Consider the following 21371-nt stretch of genomic DNA (forward strand, 5'->3'; position numbering starts at 1 on the left):
ATGTTTTGCTTATTTGACTGTCTTTCTGAGTTATAATAGTGCCATGAGAGCAGGGCCTTTGTATTCCATAGTAAATATTTGCTTGAAAACCATTTGAGTTCAGGTAGTAAGTCATGAATTGCAGCCTAATGATTAAAGTATTTTAAATGAAATCATCAGAAACTTCTAGGTTTGGCTTATAAGCAGTTCATTTGTGATTGATTTGAAACTCTCACCTAAGTTATAAGGAATAGTTTTTTTTTTTATTTAAAAAATTTTTTACAGCAGGGAAAAGTGCTTTATGAGAAAGCTGGCAATCTGGATAGATGGTGGACTTATGTCCAGAGACCAACTCTGAAGATTCTGCTCAGCAATCATAATTTTTACAAAAAGGGGAAACAATATTAGTCACTAAGGCAGTAGATCAGATTCTTAGTCATTTTGCCATTGCCTGCAGATCTGCTGACTTCTCCCCATCTTCCTTGGGGTGCTGTCTTCCCTGGTCCACCTGCAATTGGATGTTCCCTTACCCACGTGATTCACCTGCACATTTACTAAGGGGAAGCTAGGAGTAGAGGATTAGTCATTCTTTACCTACTTAATTGAAGAATAGGTAATATATTGCTTCTGGTTGGACAGTGACTTTCATTGGTTATATACCTGTTAACCAAGAAGGGAATTTTCATGCTATCAGCCTAGTCTATCATAAAGTTATCGTCAGTTCAGACAAGAACCTGTTCACATTTTGCCTTGCATGTAGATAAAGCAGGCAACTAATTTTTCACCAACCATTCTCAATGGACCATCCATGGCACTGAAATCCGAACCATTGGAGTGTCATGCTATGTTATATTTCCCAAGGGCAAATAGCTTTCAGAGTACAAGAAGATTAGCACTTGTCAGTGAATAAGATTTACTAGTTGGTAGGAAGCATGGAGCAAGGTCTTAATGAAAGAAGCCATAGAAGTAATAAGACTTTATTGGAGGGCCAATGAGTGTGGTAATGCTTGGAAATATTGAAGATTCAGGTTCCCTGGGAATATAGTCTTTGGTGAGGGGCTCCAGTGGGAGAGAAAGGGGATGGTGGCATATGGCCTGAATAAACACACTGGAATAAAAGCCAAAACAAAGCCTCTATAGTGGCAGCTGAAGAGGAGATAGAAGTTTCTGGACAAAAAATTTATCCACTTCACAATTTGACATAGGCTTGCCCTTATTTTTGCCTTTTGGCCTAAATGCTCTAACTGTAACATAGCAACGTAATTTAGTACCTTATTAATGTAGATAGTATTCTCTGGCCACTAAGCTCAGAGACCACAGGAAACTGTTTTCCATTCCTCATTCTTTCAAGGGTGTTTATAAGCCTAATTGAAGTTTTGGCACAGAGTTGAAAGGCCTTTTCCAGTGATAAGCCAGCAGGCATTGCTTATTCATCCCTGATAAATATCTAGGGATAGGTTGGTTTGCCAAATAGCATTAAGTTTGCCTATTCTACCTCCCCTATCCCCAGCAGTTATTCAAGATTTATTGGAAAAATGGTAACTAGAATAGATTAAAAAGTCAGAATATCAGAATAAGTAATAGAAGTTAATCACATTCATTCACCTTTTAAAAGTGGAAATGGAAATCTCGTGACACAATTGACTTTTGTTTGCATATACAGTGAAAATCTATAACCTGGCATGCCCAAGTAAAAGGTGGGCTACATTCATTATCTATAAAAATCATTTTTCCCCCAAAAAACAAAGATCCTTAAAACTGATATCCATACACTTCAGTTTTTTCTCTTCTTTAGTGGTTTCAGGGCACTTTACAAGCAAATAGTGTATGAATGAATGAACTATTATTTGAGACTGAAGCCAGTTTACAAATAGGAAAATGATAATTTAGTTTGCATGAATGCAAAGTCCAGCATTGTTCATCTTACTTCAGTTTGATTTTGATGTTTTCTTTCTCTTCCTTCCTTCCTTCCTTTTTAACATTCGTTCTTTTTTTGTGTGTCTTTTTAGGGTGTTGCATATGGAAGTTCCCAGGCTAGGCGTTGAATTGGAGCTGTAGCTGCCAGCCTACGCCACAGCCACAGCAATGTCAGATCTCAGCTGTGTCTGCAACCTATACTGCAGCTCATGGCAGTGTCAGAACCTTAAGCCACTGAACAAGGCCAGGGATCAAACCTGTGTCCTCGTAGATACTACTTGGGTTTGTTACTGCTGAACCACAATGCGAACTCCCTTATTTTGGTGTTGTCTTTTCTCTAACTTCTAACTCCTTCCCCCACCTGCTCCCCCAACCCTACTCTCATCCAATGGGCCCGTAAGAAGAAATGTTTTTCTGGCCTATGACAGTAGACCTCAGATATGGCTCTAGAACCTGGAGGATAAACAAATGAGAGCTGGAGGCATAGGCATTTCCTGAGAAATACTCCTGATTCTTTTGCGAAGACAGATTGGCACTGGGTGGGAAGTGGTGGGGAGGGATAAATTAAGAGTTTGGGATTAATGTATACATACTACTATAGTTGAAATAGATACCAACAAGGACCTACTGTATAGCACAGGTATTATATACTCAATATTTTGTAATAACCTATGAGGGAAAAGAATGTGAAAAAGTTACATGTTATTTATATATATAACTGAATCACTGTGCTGTATACCTGAAACTAACCCAATGCTATAAATCAATTGTACTTCAACAACCCCCCCCCAAAAAAACCCTAAAATCCCTTACACTTGGCATATTAGGGGAAGCTTACCGAGGAGGTAACACTTGGACTGAGGTTTGAAGGATACAGAAGAGACATTTAGATAATGAATGAAACAGGTGTACCAGGGAAGAATAATGTTGGAATAGGTCACAGTGTGATCTAGTGCTTGTAAGTTGTCCTATATGGTGGAAGAGAAGACTTCCTATGGGACAGTGGCAGCAGAAAAAAGTTATTAGGAGCTAGGGAGGGGCTCCTTCATTAAGGATCCGGGGATAGGAGGCTAAAGAAAGGTCTTTTATATTGAAGGCTGTGGAGAGGTGATAAGAGCTGGAAATTAACATACTCCTTTTTTGTCTATAGAAACTATTCTGGCAGTTGTGCGGAAAACTAAATATGAGTGGATTTTAATACTGGGTGCTGAGAGATTTGTAAGGTAGATGTTGCTGTAACCCCGGGAAGGGGTGATGGGGTATATCCTGAGGCCATGGGGAACCCATGAACTGGATGAAGGCAGAGAGGCTTCAGGCCAGGATGATGGGCAGCTGGTGAATTGGGTACCATTCACTGAGAGGAGGCAGATGGAGTGATTAGAGAAGGCTGGGTCCTGTCTTGAGGGTGGGTTTTTTGAGGTGCCTGTGGGAATGGGGCAGACACTTGGTTTACAGATAGGGAGCTTAGCAGAAATATCTGGGCTGGAGAGAAGATTTATAAGCCATCACTTCACATGATATTTGAGGTATGAAAGCACATGAGGTCATCAAGGATGGGATGTCGAGTTTTATCTTAAAATGTAAGATAAAGGTAAGTTAGTTGAGTCTGTCTTTGCTCCTTTTACTCTGCAAAAGAATTCTTGAAAGCTGATAAGGTCAAAAGGCCACCTAAATATACATACACCTAGATGATTTCATGATGATATGCTAGTGGGGATGGGATGAAAGCTTTAGGGTACTGATTTCACTAGCTTTGTGTCTTTACGTTGGTATGCAAAACTATTTTTCTTTTGATAGTCGTAACATACGTTCCAGCTTTATTATATTCTTGAATTATCTGAAAATATATTTTCTCATCCAACATTTACAGATGGTTTGGGATTGGCACATGCGTGCTGGTGGCATATGGAATGATTGGCCAACAGGAGCCCGCTGGGTAGTACAGGGAACTCTATCCAGTATTCTGTGATAATCTATATGGGAGAAGAATCTGAAAAAGAATGGATGTCTGTATATTTATAACCGAATCATTTTGTTTTATAGCAGAAATTATCGCAACCTTGTAAATCAACTGTACTCCAGTAAAACATTAAAAAAATGAAGAAAATTTAGATTAATTAAAATATACCGTAACTCTGGTCATATATTAGAATATCTTAGAAATTAACTATAAGCGGAAAGTTACAAACAGGATATGATTGTCGGCCGTCGGTGATGGGGATTGTCTTATTGTCAAGCTTCTGTATGGAGGGCTGGGTAGTGCTGAGATAAGAAGTAGGGTCTTACCAGCAGCGATAGTCTTCTTGCTTATGTAAACTGAGCACCTGAGGTGCCAACTCTTTTTCTCCACTAAATACGGTATCTCTTAATTTTTTAAGAGGAAGCAGAAAAAGAGAGAAGCAAGAGATTTTCCCCCCATACCTTTTACTTTAATTTTTAAATTGAAGTATAGTTGATTTACAGTGTTGTGTTAATTTCTGCTGAACAGTAAATTGGTTCAGTTATTTATATTTATATTTAATTTCTGCAGAACAGTTTATTTCTGCTGAACAGCAAAGTGATTCACTTAACTTAAAATTTTTAGAAAATATTTTTTTTCCGTTATGGTTTATCGTAGGATGTTGGATGCAGTTCTCTGTGCTCTGCAGTAGGATCCTATTGATTATCCCCTTCAAGCATGTTAGCGTACCTTTGCTAACCCCACCCTCCTCTGACTTGGCAACCACAAATTTGTTCTGTGAGTCTGTTTCTGTTCTGTAGAGAGGTTCTTCTGTGTCATTTTTTTAGATTCCACGTATAAGTAATATTGCATTCCCATACCTTTTCAGGGGCATGACTCAGGTGTCTTCGATCATAGCATTACTGCTTTGCACTGTATCAGGTTCTGTGCATCATTGTGAGTGTCCTAGAGTCTGAATGGCTGCTGCTGTCAGGCAGGAAAGTAGTTTCCAAGCTTTATTTTCTGGAAAAGAATCTTAAATATCCTTTTACCCCATTCTGTGAACTGAGAGTAATTCAAACCATGGCCTGAGGGTAAGCCCCAAAGAGGTCAGATGTTAATGATTTATTAAATGATTGTGTTTTCTATCAGGATGTCCTCTTCACAGATAAGGAATAGTGTATTGTTTTCTGTGTTTGTCATGTGTTATAAAGAGAATTTCTCTAGTATTGACATAACACTCATATTTCACATGATATAAGACCTCACAGAAAGGGCTGAATGAGGTTCTTTACTTCATTGGATAAGAAAGGTTTTTGACAGCTGTACAGTGTGGTTAACTAGCCCATAGTTTATGACCAGATCTGGCTTTGGAAAAGACCAGGAATGGGAGTTATAACATATGGAACTTATTTGGGAAGTAATTCTTAGCTATGACTAAGAGCCTGTGCTCAGATGCCTGGGAAAGTTTAAAAGAAAATGTTTGCAAAATAAATCATATCTCTTGTTTGCTAAATTGTAGGACTTAGATAACTTTTGGGTACTTGTGGACTTCTGCGATTCTGCATTAAAGCTCTGAAGGTTTCTCTTTTAATCAATTTTTCCTGGTTTTATTTTTAACAACACTGTGATTCAATTCGTTGGTTTATTCGATTAAGGAATTATTTCTTTCAAAAGATTATTTTCTCTTTCCCCAGCCACTGGAGTTCCTTAAAATATTCACATTCAAGCAGTCACTACAAGGGTAGTTTATAGGAAAGATACTCTGTATGTGTATATTAGCTTCTGGTGCTTTTTTTTCTTAACTGTTAAAGTCCCAATTACCATATTTCCTGTGTTTATTTATGTCAAGATAGCATGTGACATAAATGTCCCAAGTAAGTGTTGTATCAGGGAAAGTGAAGTAGGAAGAGCCAGTACTCTTATGGTTGTTTCTGAAAGAATACTCCATTTTTTCCTCACTTTCCAAACTTTAACTGGATAGAATTATATGGGGGAAATGCTCCTATTTTAAGTTAATAATTGCAGTAATCTCTTCCTAATCTTCCCTATGTCTACGCTGAGTCTTACCTCACCATTACAGCATTACAACTTAGCCTTTCGTCTGCCAAGAAAAGCATTATTATTCAACTTAGCTTGACTTTTTATCCCACACATAAATATGCCATCAGCACAATAGTGAAACTGTTTGCGGATGCAATAGAAAGTGTATATCATTTTCCAAAAAAATATTAGTAATAGAAAAAATAGTGTAACTACATTTCAGGGTTTAGAAATTAGAAAATAGGAAAATAATCATCTCATCACTCTAACGTTATAGCTCTTTTTTTTTTTTGGTTTTTCCTTTTTTAAATCATAGCCTTACTTATAGTTCATATAACTTTATTTGGAGGCAAGACTTATTTTTGTTCCTGCAGTGTGTTCTTTCTCATCTGAGAATGTGTAATGCAGTATATAAAATACAGTGATTAGAAATACCAACTCTGGACTCAGACCTCTGGGTCCAGGATGTGGCTCTGCCACCTACCAGCTAAGTGTGACCTTGGGCCAATTACTTTGCCTCTTTGCGTCTCAGTTTCCTTAACTATAAAATGGGTAGTGTTATATTTTTTTATGGAGCTGTTGTAAGGACTGAAAGCGAACTCCTTTGGCCCTTGGTAGGTGTTCACAAACTACTGTTACATGGTTATTTGTTTTTTCATGGCTGAGATTTTTTTTCTAAAGATAATATTGATGAGCTTAGCTTAAAATTTCTATGTATATACTTATAAAATGCTACCTATATTTTACAGAGAACATTTTATAGAAATATTTTTCTTATATTCAAAACTAATTTAGTTTCTTATGGGTAGGTCATCATCCTCAGTAATATTATAGGAAATACTATTTGTTACAGTAATTCATTGCAAGTAGCAATTATGGCTACTAGAAATAACTTGATTCCTCAATTTAGCTGTAGTATGTTGAGTTTTCACTGTGGTGAAGCACTTTGCTAGGCAATGACAATTAAAAAATCAATAAGACATTATCTCTAGAGGGCTGGAAAGATGGATCTGTGAATAACCTACAGCATGAGTACTGTCATTCTTGTGAGCAAGAGATATTTATAGTCAACATTTTGTGATCATTCCTTCAGCATCCAGGTTCAGCTTCAGCATCTTTCTCAAGCCAGCAGTACAGAAACCTCCTGTCACTCAAATAGACTTGTGAAGCTTAAATTGTTTTTATCATCGCTAAGGTTTGTTCAAAGTGTCACTCTGGAAGCCAGGAAGTCCAAAGTCCTTGCTTTGTGTAAAAGTAAGTTTGAGAGTAAAGAGGTCCAAATGAGTTGAATCTTTTAGGTATTGAGAAAGGCATACTAAATTGGAAATGCTAGAAGCCTACCAATGCAAGTTTTGAAGAGATACCTTAATAATGAGATAAAAGGAATCTTGTATAGTTCTCTTTTACCATTGTTTACAGCTTAGTGTTGGTGTTTAGCACTAAGCAATGATGTGCTGGTAAAAAGTTAACCTCCAGCAGTCAGGTTAGGGATGTGTGTACCTGTGTTTATGTGTGTAAAAGCATGATTTGTAATGCTGATTACCATCGTGTAAAAATCTCCACCTCAGCTGATTTCAACCCAGGTCACTAAGTGCAACTTAGGAAAAGATGCCACCTAATGGTTCCTGGAAACCACTGTGAACCTGCCCAATGAGCCTGTTGCAGCACTCCACTAGCCCGCAGCCCATCTTCCTAATTTTTCTCAATCTCTGACTGTTTTGGTTAGGTCCTTTTGGCTTTATTTATATGCATCTCTATTCCTTTCTCGCTTCTTTTCTCTCCCCTCTCTCCTCCTCTTCCCTCCCAGCCCCTCACTGTTTTTGCAAAACTGCTGTTAAGAAGTTTAAGAAATTGCTTTCTTAAGGTTTTAGCAATCTGCCGTTACATAAATGCTGAGCAATTATGATTAAAATACATTAACATCTATCTGCTAAAATGTAATTGCTATAAATTAACTGTGAGTCTCTGAATTTAATGAATTTTCATTTGTTTTAGAAACTTGCAAAGACTATTAGAAGTTTTCTTAAACTCACAAATGAAGATTTTAAAAGATGAGTGATTCTCCCTTTCCAAAGATATTTTCAATAGTGAATACCAAGAAAGGTAGAGGAAAATCAGCAAGAAGAAATAGCATTAAAAGGGGAGGAGGAGATAAACATTGAATTACATAAATTATCAATTCGTTGAAGCTTGCTTCCCCTTCCCTCCTAAAACCTCCTTGACCCCTCTGAGGTAGGGGATAAAACATAGCAAAAAGTCTTCTTGTGGCTCACCTCAGGTTTGCAGGGTTTCTGGTTTTTAAAATGGGGGAAGCTGGTGGAGGTGTATTTCCATCAGCACAAGGACATTGATATACATGGGAGAGCTGTGTTACAGGAAAATCTTTGTCCATCACCTAGAGGCTTAACACACATAAGGGCATTATTGGAATGTAATAGCAATGCCATCAGAGACACACAAGTTCAGCAGATATTGGGGTTTCCTGGGAGTGTCTGAGTAGAGAACTGGCAGAAGTTCACCTACCAGTTGAACTTGTACCTTTGTACAATGTTTTTACCTAGTCAAATGCAGGCGCTGTTATTTAACACATTGAAGCAACTGAGATTGCAGCCTTTCTTTCTTTCTTTCTTTTTCTTTTTCTTTTTTTTTGGGGGGGGTTGTCTTTCTGTCTTTTTAGGGCCACACCCGTGGCATATGGAGGTTCCCAGGCTAGAGGTCTAATCGGAGCTGTTGCCATGGCCTATGCCAGAGCCACAGCAATGCCAGATTCGAGCCACCTCTGTGACCTACACCACAGCTCACAATAATGCCGGATCCTTAACCCACTAAGCAAGGCCAGGGATCGAACCTGCAACCTCATGGTTCCTAGTCAGATTCGTTTCCACTGTGCCACAACAGCAACTCCAATGGCATTTCTTATATTAATTGGAGCCTGTGTTCTCAAAGGTAGATTTAACTCAACATTTTCCTTGTATGACCTAAATGCATGTATTTTCCTAAATTTATAGTTTTTTGGTCAAAATTAAAAGTATTTGTTACAATGAGCCTATGTCAAAATGTGTGAAGTGATTGTTTTAAGTAGACTTTAAGCTGTTAATTTTAATTTGACCCTTCACCTGTCTTGTTATTTATAGCTGAAATACTTTGAGCTTCTCTTTTGCTGCTGTTTTTTCTTTAAAGCCTCCATTATTATAGTTATAAATGAACAGGCAGTAATCAGGATGGCAGTGAGTAGACACAAGTTTGTGAGGAGACAGTACGTTATAGTTATATCTGTTGTTCTCAAATGTTTTTTTTTTTTCCCCCCACAGTGCTCGAATACTTCAAAAGTATTCTTAGTTCAGCCTCCTCTTAGAGATTGCTGGCTAAGAGGCAATAAAGCAAAAGTAGTTTAAGAACAGCAAAAAAGCTGAGAAAAATAACTTACCTTTCTAGTCCAAATAACTCAGAATTCCAGGAAATTCATTTGGTACAACCTAGAGTTATGCCATTATTAGATTATTAGATCACAGTGGATTCATGACATTTTTGGGATTTGCCCCCTTTCCACTTTCTCTACTAGATTCTGTGAAAATGGTCAATTCCTTCTTGGATGAATGCCCTTCCCCTCCCTCTTCTTGTGAGTATAGATGATTTTATTAAAAAATAGCTAACTTTACCTGGGGTTGTATTCAGGACAGTCGTAAGCTCTAGAAGCAGAGAGGTTTGCTTGCTATTTGGCGTAGTAACGACTCTGTTCCCTTTGAGAAGCCTGACAGCCAGTATGTGCTGGTGAGTCTTCACTCTTTTATATAAAACTTGAGTAGCAACTTCCTAAGTCATTTTAAAAAACAATATATGTATTATAATTGATTTACTCAGAAGAATGAATTTAATAGGAAGCAAGTACAACTTTGCATTAATAAATATCATTATACATAAAAATAAAAAATTAATTTTTGAAACAGTCTATGAGATAAAAGCATATTATCATCTTCGTTCTGTAGAAAAGGAAACAGGTGTGGAGAACTTGAATGATTTGACCAAGATTGCTCAGTTTTCAGGGGATAATTCAAGAACTAAATACAAACCCATGTACTCTCCTGGAGATTATATTGTTGCTTCTGAAATAAAAGATGGGATTCATATAGCATCATTCTCCAAAAATTTAATTTTTTCCCTAAGTATATTCTGATAAGTATTATTGCTAGTAAAAGTAAAGGTGAAAGTAATATTAAATGTAAGTGAGTTGGATCTAAATAGGTGCATTCCATTGAAGTAGGATTCATAATGGAACACCGAGTTAATAATTAGAGTCAAACCATTCAATATTGAAGTACTGTGACATTCAAGTAGAAATTAATGGATTACTGTGGTACCCAGGTAGCCTTACATTTTTTCTTTTTAAAGATGAAGACGTGGTGTTACAGAGTATTTCATATACATTAAAGGATGTAAGTAAAATACATTTAGTTTTGAATTCACATTACTTATTACATGAAAGTCTTGTTCCTGTGTCTGTTTTCCACAGCTTCTGTGAGATTTGGCTTTTGAGTTCCAGTTTAGAAGAGCCATGGGTTCCTTGACGTAGAGGACTGTCTCTTAGGAGGTTGTGGGGAGTTAACTCGACCAGTATCTAGGAGTGAGACACAGGCCTAGATCTAGATGACTTGCCAGAGCATGAAGCTGGGGAACTGTTTTGGAGGGGGGAACAGGGCAGGGATTGGAACAGGCAGAGGAGAGATCCTTGCCTGTAATCCCAAATTAGGATTCTGATCTGATTTTCCTAGTTGCAAATACCAATGGGAAAATCATCCAGTCTTACCTCAGAGGCTCTTTATAGGTATCTTCCACATGGATTGTGTTCAGTCTGCTCGCTATTACATGCCTTCGTGATTGGTCCACTTTGTGAGGGTTGGCTGTGATAGGACTCTCAACAGGAAGTTGTTTTTGGAATGAGCTACCTCGTCTGTGTGTTATTTCTGTATTTGTTTACAGAAATAAATAGCTTGGTCTCTTGTAGCCTTCTCAGTTGCGTTTGATAGCACTGCAGAATATCATTACATCTTCTCTTCAAAACCGGAAACCTTTCAGAGCTTTAGTAGTTTGAGGTAGAGAATTATAATCTTACATCCTAGTAGGACACTATAAACACTGATTAGCAGTGAGTTGTGTCTGGTATACTCATCTAACCAAAACCTGGAAAGGGGAGGGAAAGTAAAAGTCTAAGAAGAATTGCCTTTGAGATTTATTTTATTTTATTCCATCACTACTCACTTTGTTGGACAAACGAGTTATGATTAAGATTCTCAGCAGTGAAAAGCAAGCATTGAAAATTCCTATAGGATAACGCTTGAAAATTCATGGTCTATAGAAAATTATGATTCATGTATACTTGGAGAAAAAAAAACCCAAACATGTTTGGATAATCATTCTTCTAACCACAGAAAAACATTTCTATCCATTACTTTTGAGTGATTTATGAGCACTCCCTTGTGGCTGTTTATTAGAACCGCTTGAAATAGCAAAAGAAAAGCAATAGGAAGCTTAATTGCCTGGTTTAATGTAACACAACCACAGTTAAAGTGTGTCTAACCAATAAATGCAGTACTATAAAGTCTTACCCATTATCAGATTTGTTTCTCTATTGCAGAAAATAAGTGAAAAAGCTGGTAATTACTTTTGAATTTTAAAACGGACCAATATCTATAAAAATAAGTTGTTTAAACCCAAAGTTTAAGGAATGGTTAAGACTTTTAAAATAGTTAATAGTGCCTTCATTACTAAAATAAGACCTTTTCAAGAATTTTTATTATCAATATCTAGGGAGAGCATTAAAATTGCTTTTGTATTTTTCCTAAAGCCTCTTAGTAAGGTCATGCAAAGTAACACATTCCACAGATATTATGGAAGCTTGAATCTCCTGAACTCTGTGACTTGATTCCCACCACTGCTCCCCACCCCCCCAGTATTACCTTCTAGAAGGAGTTTTATCAAGCCTCTTGCATAAACCTGGGGAGAAAGAGTTCCATGTGAGCCAGAATTCCACTTTTCTAGATTCTTTTTCAACCTTGTGAAAGTTAAGTCACCCGAGTTGCAACCCTGGTTCACATTTTTAATTATGGTTTTTTGGTATTTCATGTTATTTTCCTTTATTCATTAGTAACAGTCACTCTTTTAAACCTACCAGAAATTTAAATACTTTCTGTATTTCACACTTGGATTACTTCAGAATTGAAGAATTTCATACATGCTATTGACCTGTGTGTGGAGATGAAAAGCATGCGTTCCCTGAGGGGGTATAAAAAGAGGAGGGTCAGAAGCAGCCAAATCAGGTTATAAATCCACAAATCCACTTTGTGCCCTTGGAGTGTTGGCATTTCCATTTTGATTTCTTGAATTTAGATTCACATATTGTGAACAGCAGCCCATCGCCTGCATACAAAAGAAGCATCATAGTTCAGATGTAAAACCACGCATATGTTATTATGGTTTTTGGAAAAATTTAGGTTCCTAGTCATTTACCACTGTAGATGGGTATTCTTAATGGTTCTCTGTTCTTTTAAATTAATTTGGATTTGTTTCTGCCTTTTGAATAACTACATTTTAGTCATCTTGGGAAATTCTACGACTGCTTAGGAAGGTTCTGAACACATAGTTGACATTATGAATTCTGTGAAGAAACAAATATTTATCGAAAGCCTGCCTTATGCCAAATCTATGCGTTAGTTTAAAATTACATATACTTTTCCTTTAATTTTTATGAAAACCTTAAGAAGTATAGGGATAGAGACATCGAGTCTTAGCAGTTTAGGTGCTGAGATTCAAAATGGAAAGGGCCTAACTTTAATACTCATATTCTCAATGTATTCCAGATGAGTTTTAGGTTTTAAACTTCATTACTCATATAAAATCGACTTTAATCTCAATACTGTGAAGGGCTTAGCATAGTACTTGGCACGCAGTAAACACTCAACAAATCATATCTCTTGTTATCTCTGTCACTCCGTTGGGGATTTTTCTCCCTGTTCATTTTTTTTCTGCTTAGTACCTCTGGAACTTGTTTTTTATTCCTTCAGTTTCACATGAATAGAATGAGAGTAGGGGGAGGAAAGAGAAAAAAATGAAGCAGCCCCCCCCCCCGAAAAAATGAAAAAATGTGAAAGAAATAGAGATAAGTAACGCTTGCCCATAGGGTAATTTGTTCATTACCACATTTGGTTTGTTAAGAGTCTCAGGTTTCGTTTATTCCCAGGTTGTATTTATGTAACAGCCACATAACGGTTGTGACAGAGATTTAAACTATTGGATGTGAATGTGAGTACTAGTGTCTTTGTGTATAGATCCCTTGTCCACTCTCTTCTAATCTTTCCCTTCCTAGTAATAACCCATTTCATTCATATTGATCAGTTCCGTCATTTTGAGGTGGGATACTAAAATATTTCTTTGAGTTTTCCCATGGCATCAAACGTAATGGGTCCAAAGTGAAATCCATTGTCTTTATTTTTTCTCTATCAAACATATTCCAACTTGATTTATGCAGGTTCTTTTTTGTTTGTTTGTTTTTACTGTCTTTTTTAAATTAAATTTATTTTTCGTTAAGGTGTAATTAATTTACAGTGTAGAGCCAATTTCTGTTGTATAACAGAGTTACCCAGTCATAAACATATATGTGTGTGTGTGTATCTGCTTTCCTTTTTTTGTATTATCTTCCATCATGGTCTGTTACAAAAGACTGCATATAGTTCCCTTTTCTATACAGTAGGACCTCATTGCTTATCCATTCTAAATGTAATAGTTTACATCTACAAGCCCTAAACTCCCCATCCATCCCACTTCTTCTCCTCTCACCCTTGGCAACCACAAGTCTGTTCTCTATGTCCATGAGTCTGTTTCTCTGTCTACCCAGATTCTTAACATGATGCCCAAGTTCTGGTGCCTGAGGCAGAAAACTTAGTGTCACCTTTGATTCCTCTCCTTCTGGTTCTTTTCATGTTTGCAAAAAAATAAACAACAACAAAAAAACACAAAACCCTGCCTCTGAATTTCCCTGCAATTCCCATCTGTCAGCACATAGGCAGCTGATCAAGTTATCACGTCAAACTTGTGTTCTTCTTCCCACTCCTGGGCATCTACCCAGAGAAAACCATGACTCAAAGACTCATGTACTCCAGTGTTCATTGCAGCATTATATGCAATAGCCAAGACATGGAAACAACCTAAATGTCCATCGACAGAGGAGTGGATAAAGAAAATGTGGTACATATACACAGTGGAATATTACTCAGCCATTAAAAGGAACAAAATAACGGCATTTGCAGCAACATGGATGGACCTAGAAATTATCATGCTAAGTGAAGTCAGTCAGACAATGAGACACCAACATCAAATGCTATCACTTACATGTGGAATCTAAAACAGGGACACAATGAACTTCTTTGCAGAACAGATACTGACCCACAGATTTTGAAAAACTTATAGTTTCCAAATGAGACAGGTTGGGGGGTGGAGGGAGGCACTGAAGGTTTGGGATGGAAATGCTGTAAAATTCGGTTGTGATGATTGTTGTACACCTATAAAGGTAATAAAATTCATTGAGTAATTTAAAAAATTTAAAGAGAGGAAAAAAAACTTGTGTTCTTCTTTCAGCCGGTGTTATCTTGTCTTTATCTCCTCATTCTTAAAATGTACCTCATATTACTTCCTAGAACAAGTTTTTACATTAATCCTCTTTTTAGAAACCAATAGTGATTCCATGTTCAGGCTGTTTTGCCTAGATTACGGGTATTCTTTCCTTACTTATTCCAATTAAGTTTTCTGTTAATAATGTACATTCTGTTCTCCAGTTAGATAATGTTATTAGTTAATGTCATGGAGCTTGCTCTGTGCCAAAACCGTTCAACCTACTTAATATTCATTGTGCCATCCCCATTTTTAAAAAGTTAACTGAAGGCTTGTAACTTGGTCAGTACACTCACAATTGGCATGGACTCATAATGAGCATTTAATAAATGCTTCTTTTTCCCACACTACACTCTTCCTTCCCACATGCCTTGCTTAATTCTACCCCCTGGCCTTTTTCATGGTGTTCCCTGTTCCTAGGATTTTTTTTTTCTTGTTGCTGGATCTAATTCACATCCACTTCCAATTCACATCCACGATCCAAATACTACCTTCACTTATTTAGTTCTCATCGATCTTTCCTGTTGTCAAATCCTGATGTATTTATGAGGGATTCTGCATAGTTTATTATGTAACTATTCTCCATGTCATCAGTTTTGTCTCAGTTGTTCCAAAAAATTTAGCAGGACTTTATGAGCATTAAATACTTGTTGAATGAATAATTCCTTGCACCCCCTCTTCTCAAGTAGAGATCAGCTTTTCTGGAAGGTTTAACCTGTGCCTTCCTTACTTTTTTCCCTTCCCCACCCAGCTCAGCAGTGTGCTTGGCACATATATAAATACCTTGTGATTGAGTGTAGGAAAGTCTAGGCCATCTGTCTTTTGTGACTTTCATGGGAAAAATCTTCTCATAATTTGCACATAGATACACTGTAACTGAAAAGGTGGTACAGTAGATGCAGATACTGAAGTGTGCCAAGTATATAATTACTGAATGAGATGCATTTTCTATGTTTATTTGAATATATTAAAAGCTATAAATCTTAAGTACTTGCTAGATCTAAGACACTGCTAAATATTTTGCATTCATTATCTTAGTCCTTAAACCAAGTTGTTTAATAGATGATGCGGCTGATGCTCAGAATGGTTAAATAGCAGCTCATAAGCAATAGAACCAGGTGTAAACTCAGGCATTCTTGATCTTCAAGTGTACCTAAGTACACTTGTACACTTATATGTACCTAATTGCTATGCCACATATCTTCTTATTCAACGTCATTGCTGAAGTTTTCACCACTTGTTAAAATATCTCCCTGTTTTAAGTGCATTAACTTTAAATACAGTAGATCATGCTTGTTTCTAGCATAAAGTAAACATTCAGTAAATGTTAGCCTTTATTGCTATTTTCCCAAATTGCACTAAAGTGTCTCTGATACCTTATTTCCCCTTGGGCAGTCTTTAAAGGCAGACATATGTGTGTGTGTGTGTGTTTAAATGTATTTGGGGTTTCATGAGGGCAAAGAGTAAGATTTAGAGTGAGAATTAAAAGTGAGCTACTTTGCTCCCGTTCGCAGTCATCTCTCTGTAGTCAGTGCCTCCACAGTGTATCTGGAGGATACCTATCTGAGCTCATAAATGGGAAGTAGGTGATGTCAGGTGTCTATAGTGGGTCTCAGTGTGTTGGAAAGGATTTCAAGTATTGATTTACTTTGTATGTTGTCACAACAGGGGATTTAAGGTCCTCTTTTCAAGATGTCATCTTGTTTTTCTGAAAATTGGGGAATGACAGAATCATGGAAGGCATCACTACCATAGGTTTTGTGTTTGTGTATATTATCCGTGTGTATTTAGATTGTGGAATTTAATAACTAAAACTTGACTAGAGAATAACCATTTTTGTGAAAATAAGTGAAAGTAAAACACTTTTATTGACATTTTAAAATCTTGGTATAATTTCATACTTGCAAAATAGTTTTAAGAAGAATAAGGGACTCATATAGGCTTCAGCCTATTTTAAAACAGTGACCTGTTTCAGAAATAATTTTTTTCTTTTTATCTTAGCATTTGCTAATTATGCAGTAGGTCATGTTATTATAACAGTGGCAGGATGAATGATAATCTTTGTTAACTGAGCCTCCTTTTCTCCCCTCAGCTTTACTGAGATATAACTGACATAACATTGTGTAAGTTTAAAGTGTACATGCTGATTTGATACATTTATGTATTGCAAAATGATCACCACCGAAACATTAGCTAATATCTCCATCTTGTCACATCATTACCATTTCTTTTTCTGGTGAGAACATTTAAGATCCTATGTTTAATTTTAGTGTTTTCTAAATTGTTTTTTTTTTTTAAATCAAGATTTCCTTCCAGCATAAAACTTTCCTTAGAAATGTCTGTCTCCTTGCATCTTGTTGTCGCCGCCTGCCTTGAGACCTCTCACACTATTTTTACAGGTTGATTTATCTGTTTTAAAGTTTAGGTGAATCCCAATTTGGAGTTTTGGACTAAAACACTGTTCATTGAAATGAAATCAGGTACTGTTTAAAATGGGATTGGAAATATTATGAGAACATTCAGGCAAATCCCAAGTGTAAGGAATCTAATTAAATAGGGGGGAAAATGAGCCTTATTTTATGTTGCAGCTGTAGAATTATAACATTCTAGTGGTAAGATAGAAGAGCTTTTATATGGTTCAATTTAAAAATGATACTTGAACTGACTGCATGAAACCAGTATAATTAAAGGTGTTTTAAAATTTAATATGTGATGTGCTGTTTCTTAGTTAAATTTTAGAATATGAAATTTAAATATTTAAACTAAGATCTCACTGTGTGTGCTTGTTTTCACATTATTCACATTATTCATATTATTGTTAGGATCAAGTGAAATAATTTGTGAAAACAATTTAATTATAAAGTAGAAAAAGACTATACAACATGAGGTATTTTTATTTCATTTAAAGAAGCAAGGAAGAACAAAGGGTGTTTATTAAGTAAGTTGAAAAAATGTATCTTTTTCACTGTTTGCATGAATTATACAGAATTTAATGTATTTGTGTTTTTAATTTCAGATTCAAAATGCCAATGATGTATTAATTGCGCCACTTGAGAAATTTCGCAAAGAACAAATAGGTGCAGCAAAAGTAAGTGTTACATTTTATTTTTCTCCTGATAGTTAAAGATGACAGACATAATTTCAAATGTTAACATTTTTGGAATTAGAACGACCTTTTAAAAAATTCTGTACGTCATTTAAAATTTTTGCATAGAGCCTATTACAAAGACTGAAATTCTATTTTTTTTTTTTTTTTGGCCACACACATAGGATGTGAAAGTTCCCAGGCCAGGGATTGAACCTGCACTGCAGTTGCAGCTGTGTCACAGCTGCAGCAATGCTGGATCCTTAACCTGCTGTGCCACATGGGAACTTCCAAGACTGGAATTCTTTTAAACATAATTCTTCTACTGAATAGAGAAAAAGTCACTATAAGAGTTCCTCCCATCCCAACAATGACAGGAAATTAACTGTTTTAAGGGCGGTGAACTTATGATAAGACTATGAGGAGTACCTATATAAAATACAAATTAGGGACAAGGTATGTATATTGAAATTGAAGCAATAATTATAAAATGTATTAGTTTTTGTATTTTTATTATTGATAAAATATGCATTTGTGGAAGACTTTAGATATCTTTGTCAAGCCTTTGCATTAATGTTTAATTGGTTAGGGACCAATTAAAATTTCCCAGAGCCTACAAAATTCTGAAATTTACTTGCATTCTCTTTCTTAGATCCGTGTTACCAATTTTCTCAACATCATGAAGGATATACTTCATGATGGGGTTTCTGAAACAGAACTCATCGTCTGTCATACTTCCTCCACCCTCTGTCTGTTTTGGTTTTCCATTTAGTCAATGACATAGCCCTTCCTGCTTTAAGCGATGCTTTTCATTCTCCTACAGAAATATTTCTCTTCCTTTCCTCCTCCCTTCTGTTTGAAATATTGAAATAGCCTACTAGTTGGTCTCCGCATCCCCATCTTTATTAAAAAAAATGTTTTTGCCATCTTTAACTATCATTCTTCAATGATGAAAACCTTCCGTGGTTGTCTTTGAGAAAGACAGTTTAATCTTGATAATGAAAGCTTTCCACAATGTGGGCGTTTTCTACATTTCATTATACCTTCTTCATCTGGCACAGTTGTCTGTTCAATAGTCTCTGTAAATACCCTGACCTTATTCATGGCTTTGCTCAAACTTTTCTCCTTCTTGGAATATTTCTTACCCTTAACTTATTAAAGTCTTTCTCTCCTTGGCTTAATTATATCCTAGTACCAGAAAGAAGCCTTCCTTATATGGGTCTTTCCTCATATTTCTGTTCCTGCTCCTTGATTTTTTTTTTCTCCAAAAATTCAAGTAGTCCTTATGCTGATTTCCTATAAAAAGATACCACAGTCTTCCTTGAATTAAAGTTTTAAGTGCTTTTTGTTTGTTAGTTTTTGTTTTTGTTTTTTAGGGCCACACCCACAGCATATGGATGTTCCCAGGCTAGGGTTTGAATCGGAGCTGTAGCTGCTGGCCTACACCACAGCCACAGCAAGGCAGAATCCAAGCTTCTTCTGTGACCTACACCATAGCTCATAGCAGCGCTGGATCCTTGACCCACTGAGCGAGGCCAGGGATCAAACCTGTGTCCTCATGGATACTAGTCAGGTTTGTTACTGCTGAGCCACCACAGGAACTGCCTATGTGCATTTCTTCACCAATTATGAGCTGTTATCAAGTCAAGGACTAAACCAGAACCATTTTTGTATTAATTAATTCAGCAAACACTTATCATTATCATGGTTGGCCTACTTGTAGCAAGTATGGTCTTTGATAAGATTAAGGCATGCAGTTGTAAACAAGACAGACAAGCTCTCTGTGCTTGTGTCCTTTATTATCTTTTGTATATTTACAAATGCACTGAGGATTGTGATACAAAAGTGCAGGGGGCTTTGTGAGAGTATAATTAATGAAACTGACCTTGTCCAGAGAGCCAAGCAATGTCTTCTGGAGAAAGTGGTGGTTAAGCAGAGAACTAAATGATGAGAAAGAAATAGCTAGAAATGAAAATACAGGAACAGGAAGGGAGGAAGTTTTTTTTTTTTTTTTAACATTCTCAAAGAGGGAACTGAGTAGGTATGAATAAAAGCCTTGAAGAGGAAAAGAGCATGGCATTTTATTTTCATTAATTTATTGATTGATTTTTAGGGCTGTGTCTTGGCATATGGAAGTTCCCAGGCTAGGGACCGAGTCAGAGCTGTAGGGGCCGGTCTATGCCACAGCCAAAGCAACGTGGGCTCCAAGTAGTGTCTGTGACCTACACTACAGCTCACAGCAACGCCGGATCCTTAACTCACTGAGTGAGGCCAGGGATTGAACCAGCATCCTCATGGATACCAGTTAGGCTTGTTACCCTTGAGCCGCAAGGGGAACATCTGCGCCTGGCATTTTAGAGGAAGAAAGATTAATGTGTTTGAAATATAGAGGAACATGGGGACAGAGGACATGTGAACAGCTTTATTAGTGGTTCACAGTATTTTACTCTTTATTCTCTTTTAGTCTTATTCACTGATAACATAAAGAAAAGTTGTAGTTAAAGGAGTTATTATACATGTAATTTTTTTTTTGTCTTTTGTTGTTGTTATTGTTGTAGTTGTTGTTGTTGCTATTTCTTGGGCCGCTCCCGAGGCATATGGAGGTTCCCAGGCTAGGGGTTGAATCGGAGCTGTAGCCACCGGCCTACGCCAGAGCCACAGCAACGCGGGATCCGAGCCACGTCTGCAACCTACACCACAGCTCACGGCAACGCCGGATCGTTAACCCACTGAGCAAGGGCAGGGACCGAACCCGCAACCTCATGGTTCCTAGTCGGATTCGTTAACCACTGCGCCACGACGGGAACTCCCAATATACGTGTAATTTAAAATATCACTCTAGTTGCGTGTCATGCACAGATTGGAGGAGGCAGGACTTCTGGAGGGAAAAACCAGTGTGGGGGTTTGGGGTAGGGGTAGGTACTATATTTCAGAGGCAAAATGGAAAGGGTAGGAAATGGGTTACATATTGGGAAGTGAGCAACAAGACATTTCAGGGATGGGTTCTAAAAATTGGGTGTTTTTGGAACCACTTACTGAGATAGGCAACATTTATGTTCAGATGGCAGAGATGGCCTTTAGAATGAATCGAGGTTTCTCAGAGACATCCACCTGGAGATGGTGAGTTGGCAGGTGCTTGTTCAGATATGAATTAGAAATATGTTTAGGAATTGTCCTCTAGGTGATGATTTACATCAAGAGGATGGATTAGAGTGAAAAGAATAGAGTGAGAAGAGGACCTAGATTCTATACAATCTGAGACGTCTCAACATTTGATGTTTGAGGAGAAAGAAACAAGACAGGTAAAGAGGTTGAGAAAGAAGAAGCAGAAGGAAGAAAATACAAGAATGAGGTGTTCCAGAGCAAGAAAATGTCTTTTCAAGAATAATAATAGTTGATCTTTCTTGACATCTATGCTATAGGGGTCTTTACTGAGCTATTACTTCTGTGACCTAATTCAATCCTCACAAGAAACTTGTGCGGTGAATACAGTGTTATGCAGCTTTATAATGAGGAAAGTGATGAGATCTCTTGCATGCACCAGGTCACAGAGCTGGGAAGTCTGGCTATGGATCTGATAACAAGCCATTTTCCTTCAGAGCCTTGATTTATAATATTTCACTTCATCAACAGTATTTTTGTTTTTCTTCATTTTTGACCACCCCGTGGCATATGGAGGTCCCAAGCCAGGGATCAGATCCAAGCTGCAGTTGTGACCTATGCCACAGCTGTGGCAACACTGGATCC

General features: G+C 37.1%; 1 protein-coding gene across 1 annotated transcript in view; it reads left to right on the forward strand.

Moving 5' to 3' along the window:
- Positions 1-21371, forward strand: part of ARHGAP42 (Rho GTPase activating protein 42) — a 279431-nt gene that overhangs the window by 134268 nt on the left and 123792 nt on the right. Inside the window, exon 4 of the mRNA XM_047751861.1 lies at positions 17556-17627. Coding sequence (XP_047607817.1) covers positions 17556-17627 — 72 coding nt within the window. The remainder of the gene's footprint in view (positions 1-17555; positions 17628-21371) is intronic.

The sequence above is a fragment of the Phacochoerus africanus genome, chromosome 11, assembly GCF_016906955.1.
Source record: "Phacochoerus africanus isolate WHEZ1 chromosome 11, ROS_Pafr_v1, whole genome shotgun sequence".
NCBI classification, from domain to species: domain Eukaryota; kingdom Metazoa; phylum Chordata; class Mammalia; order Artiodactyla; family Suidae; genus Phacochoerus; species Phacochoerus africanus.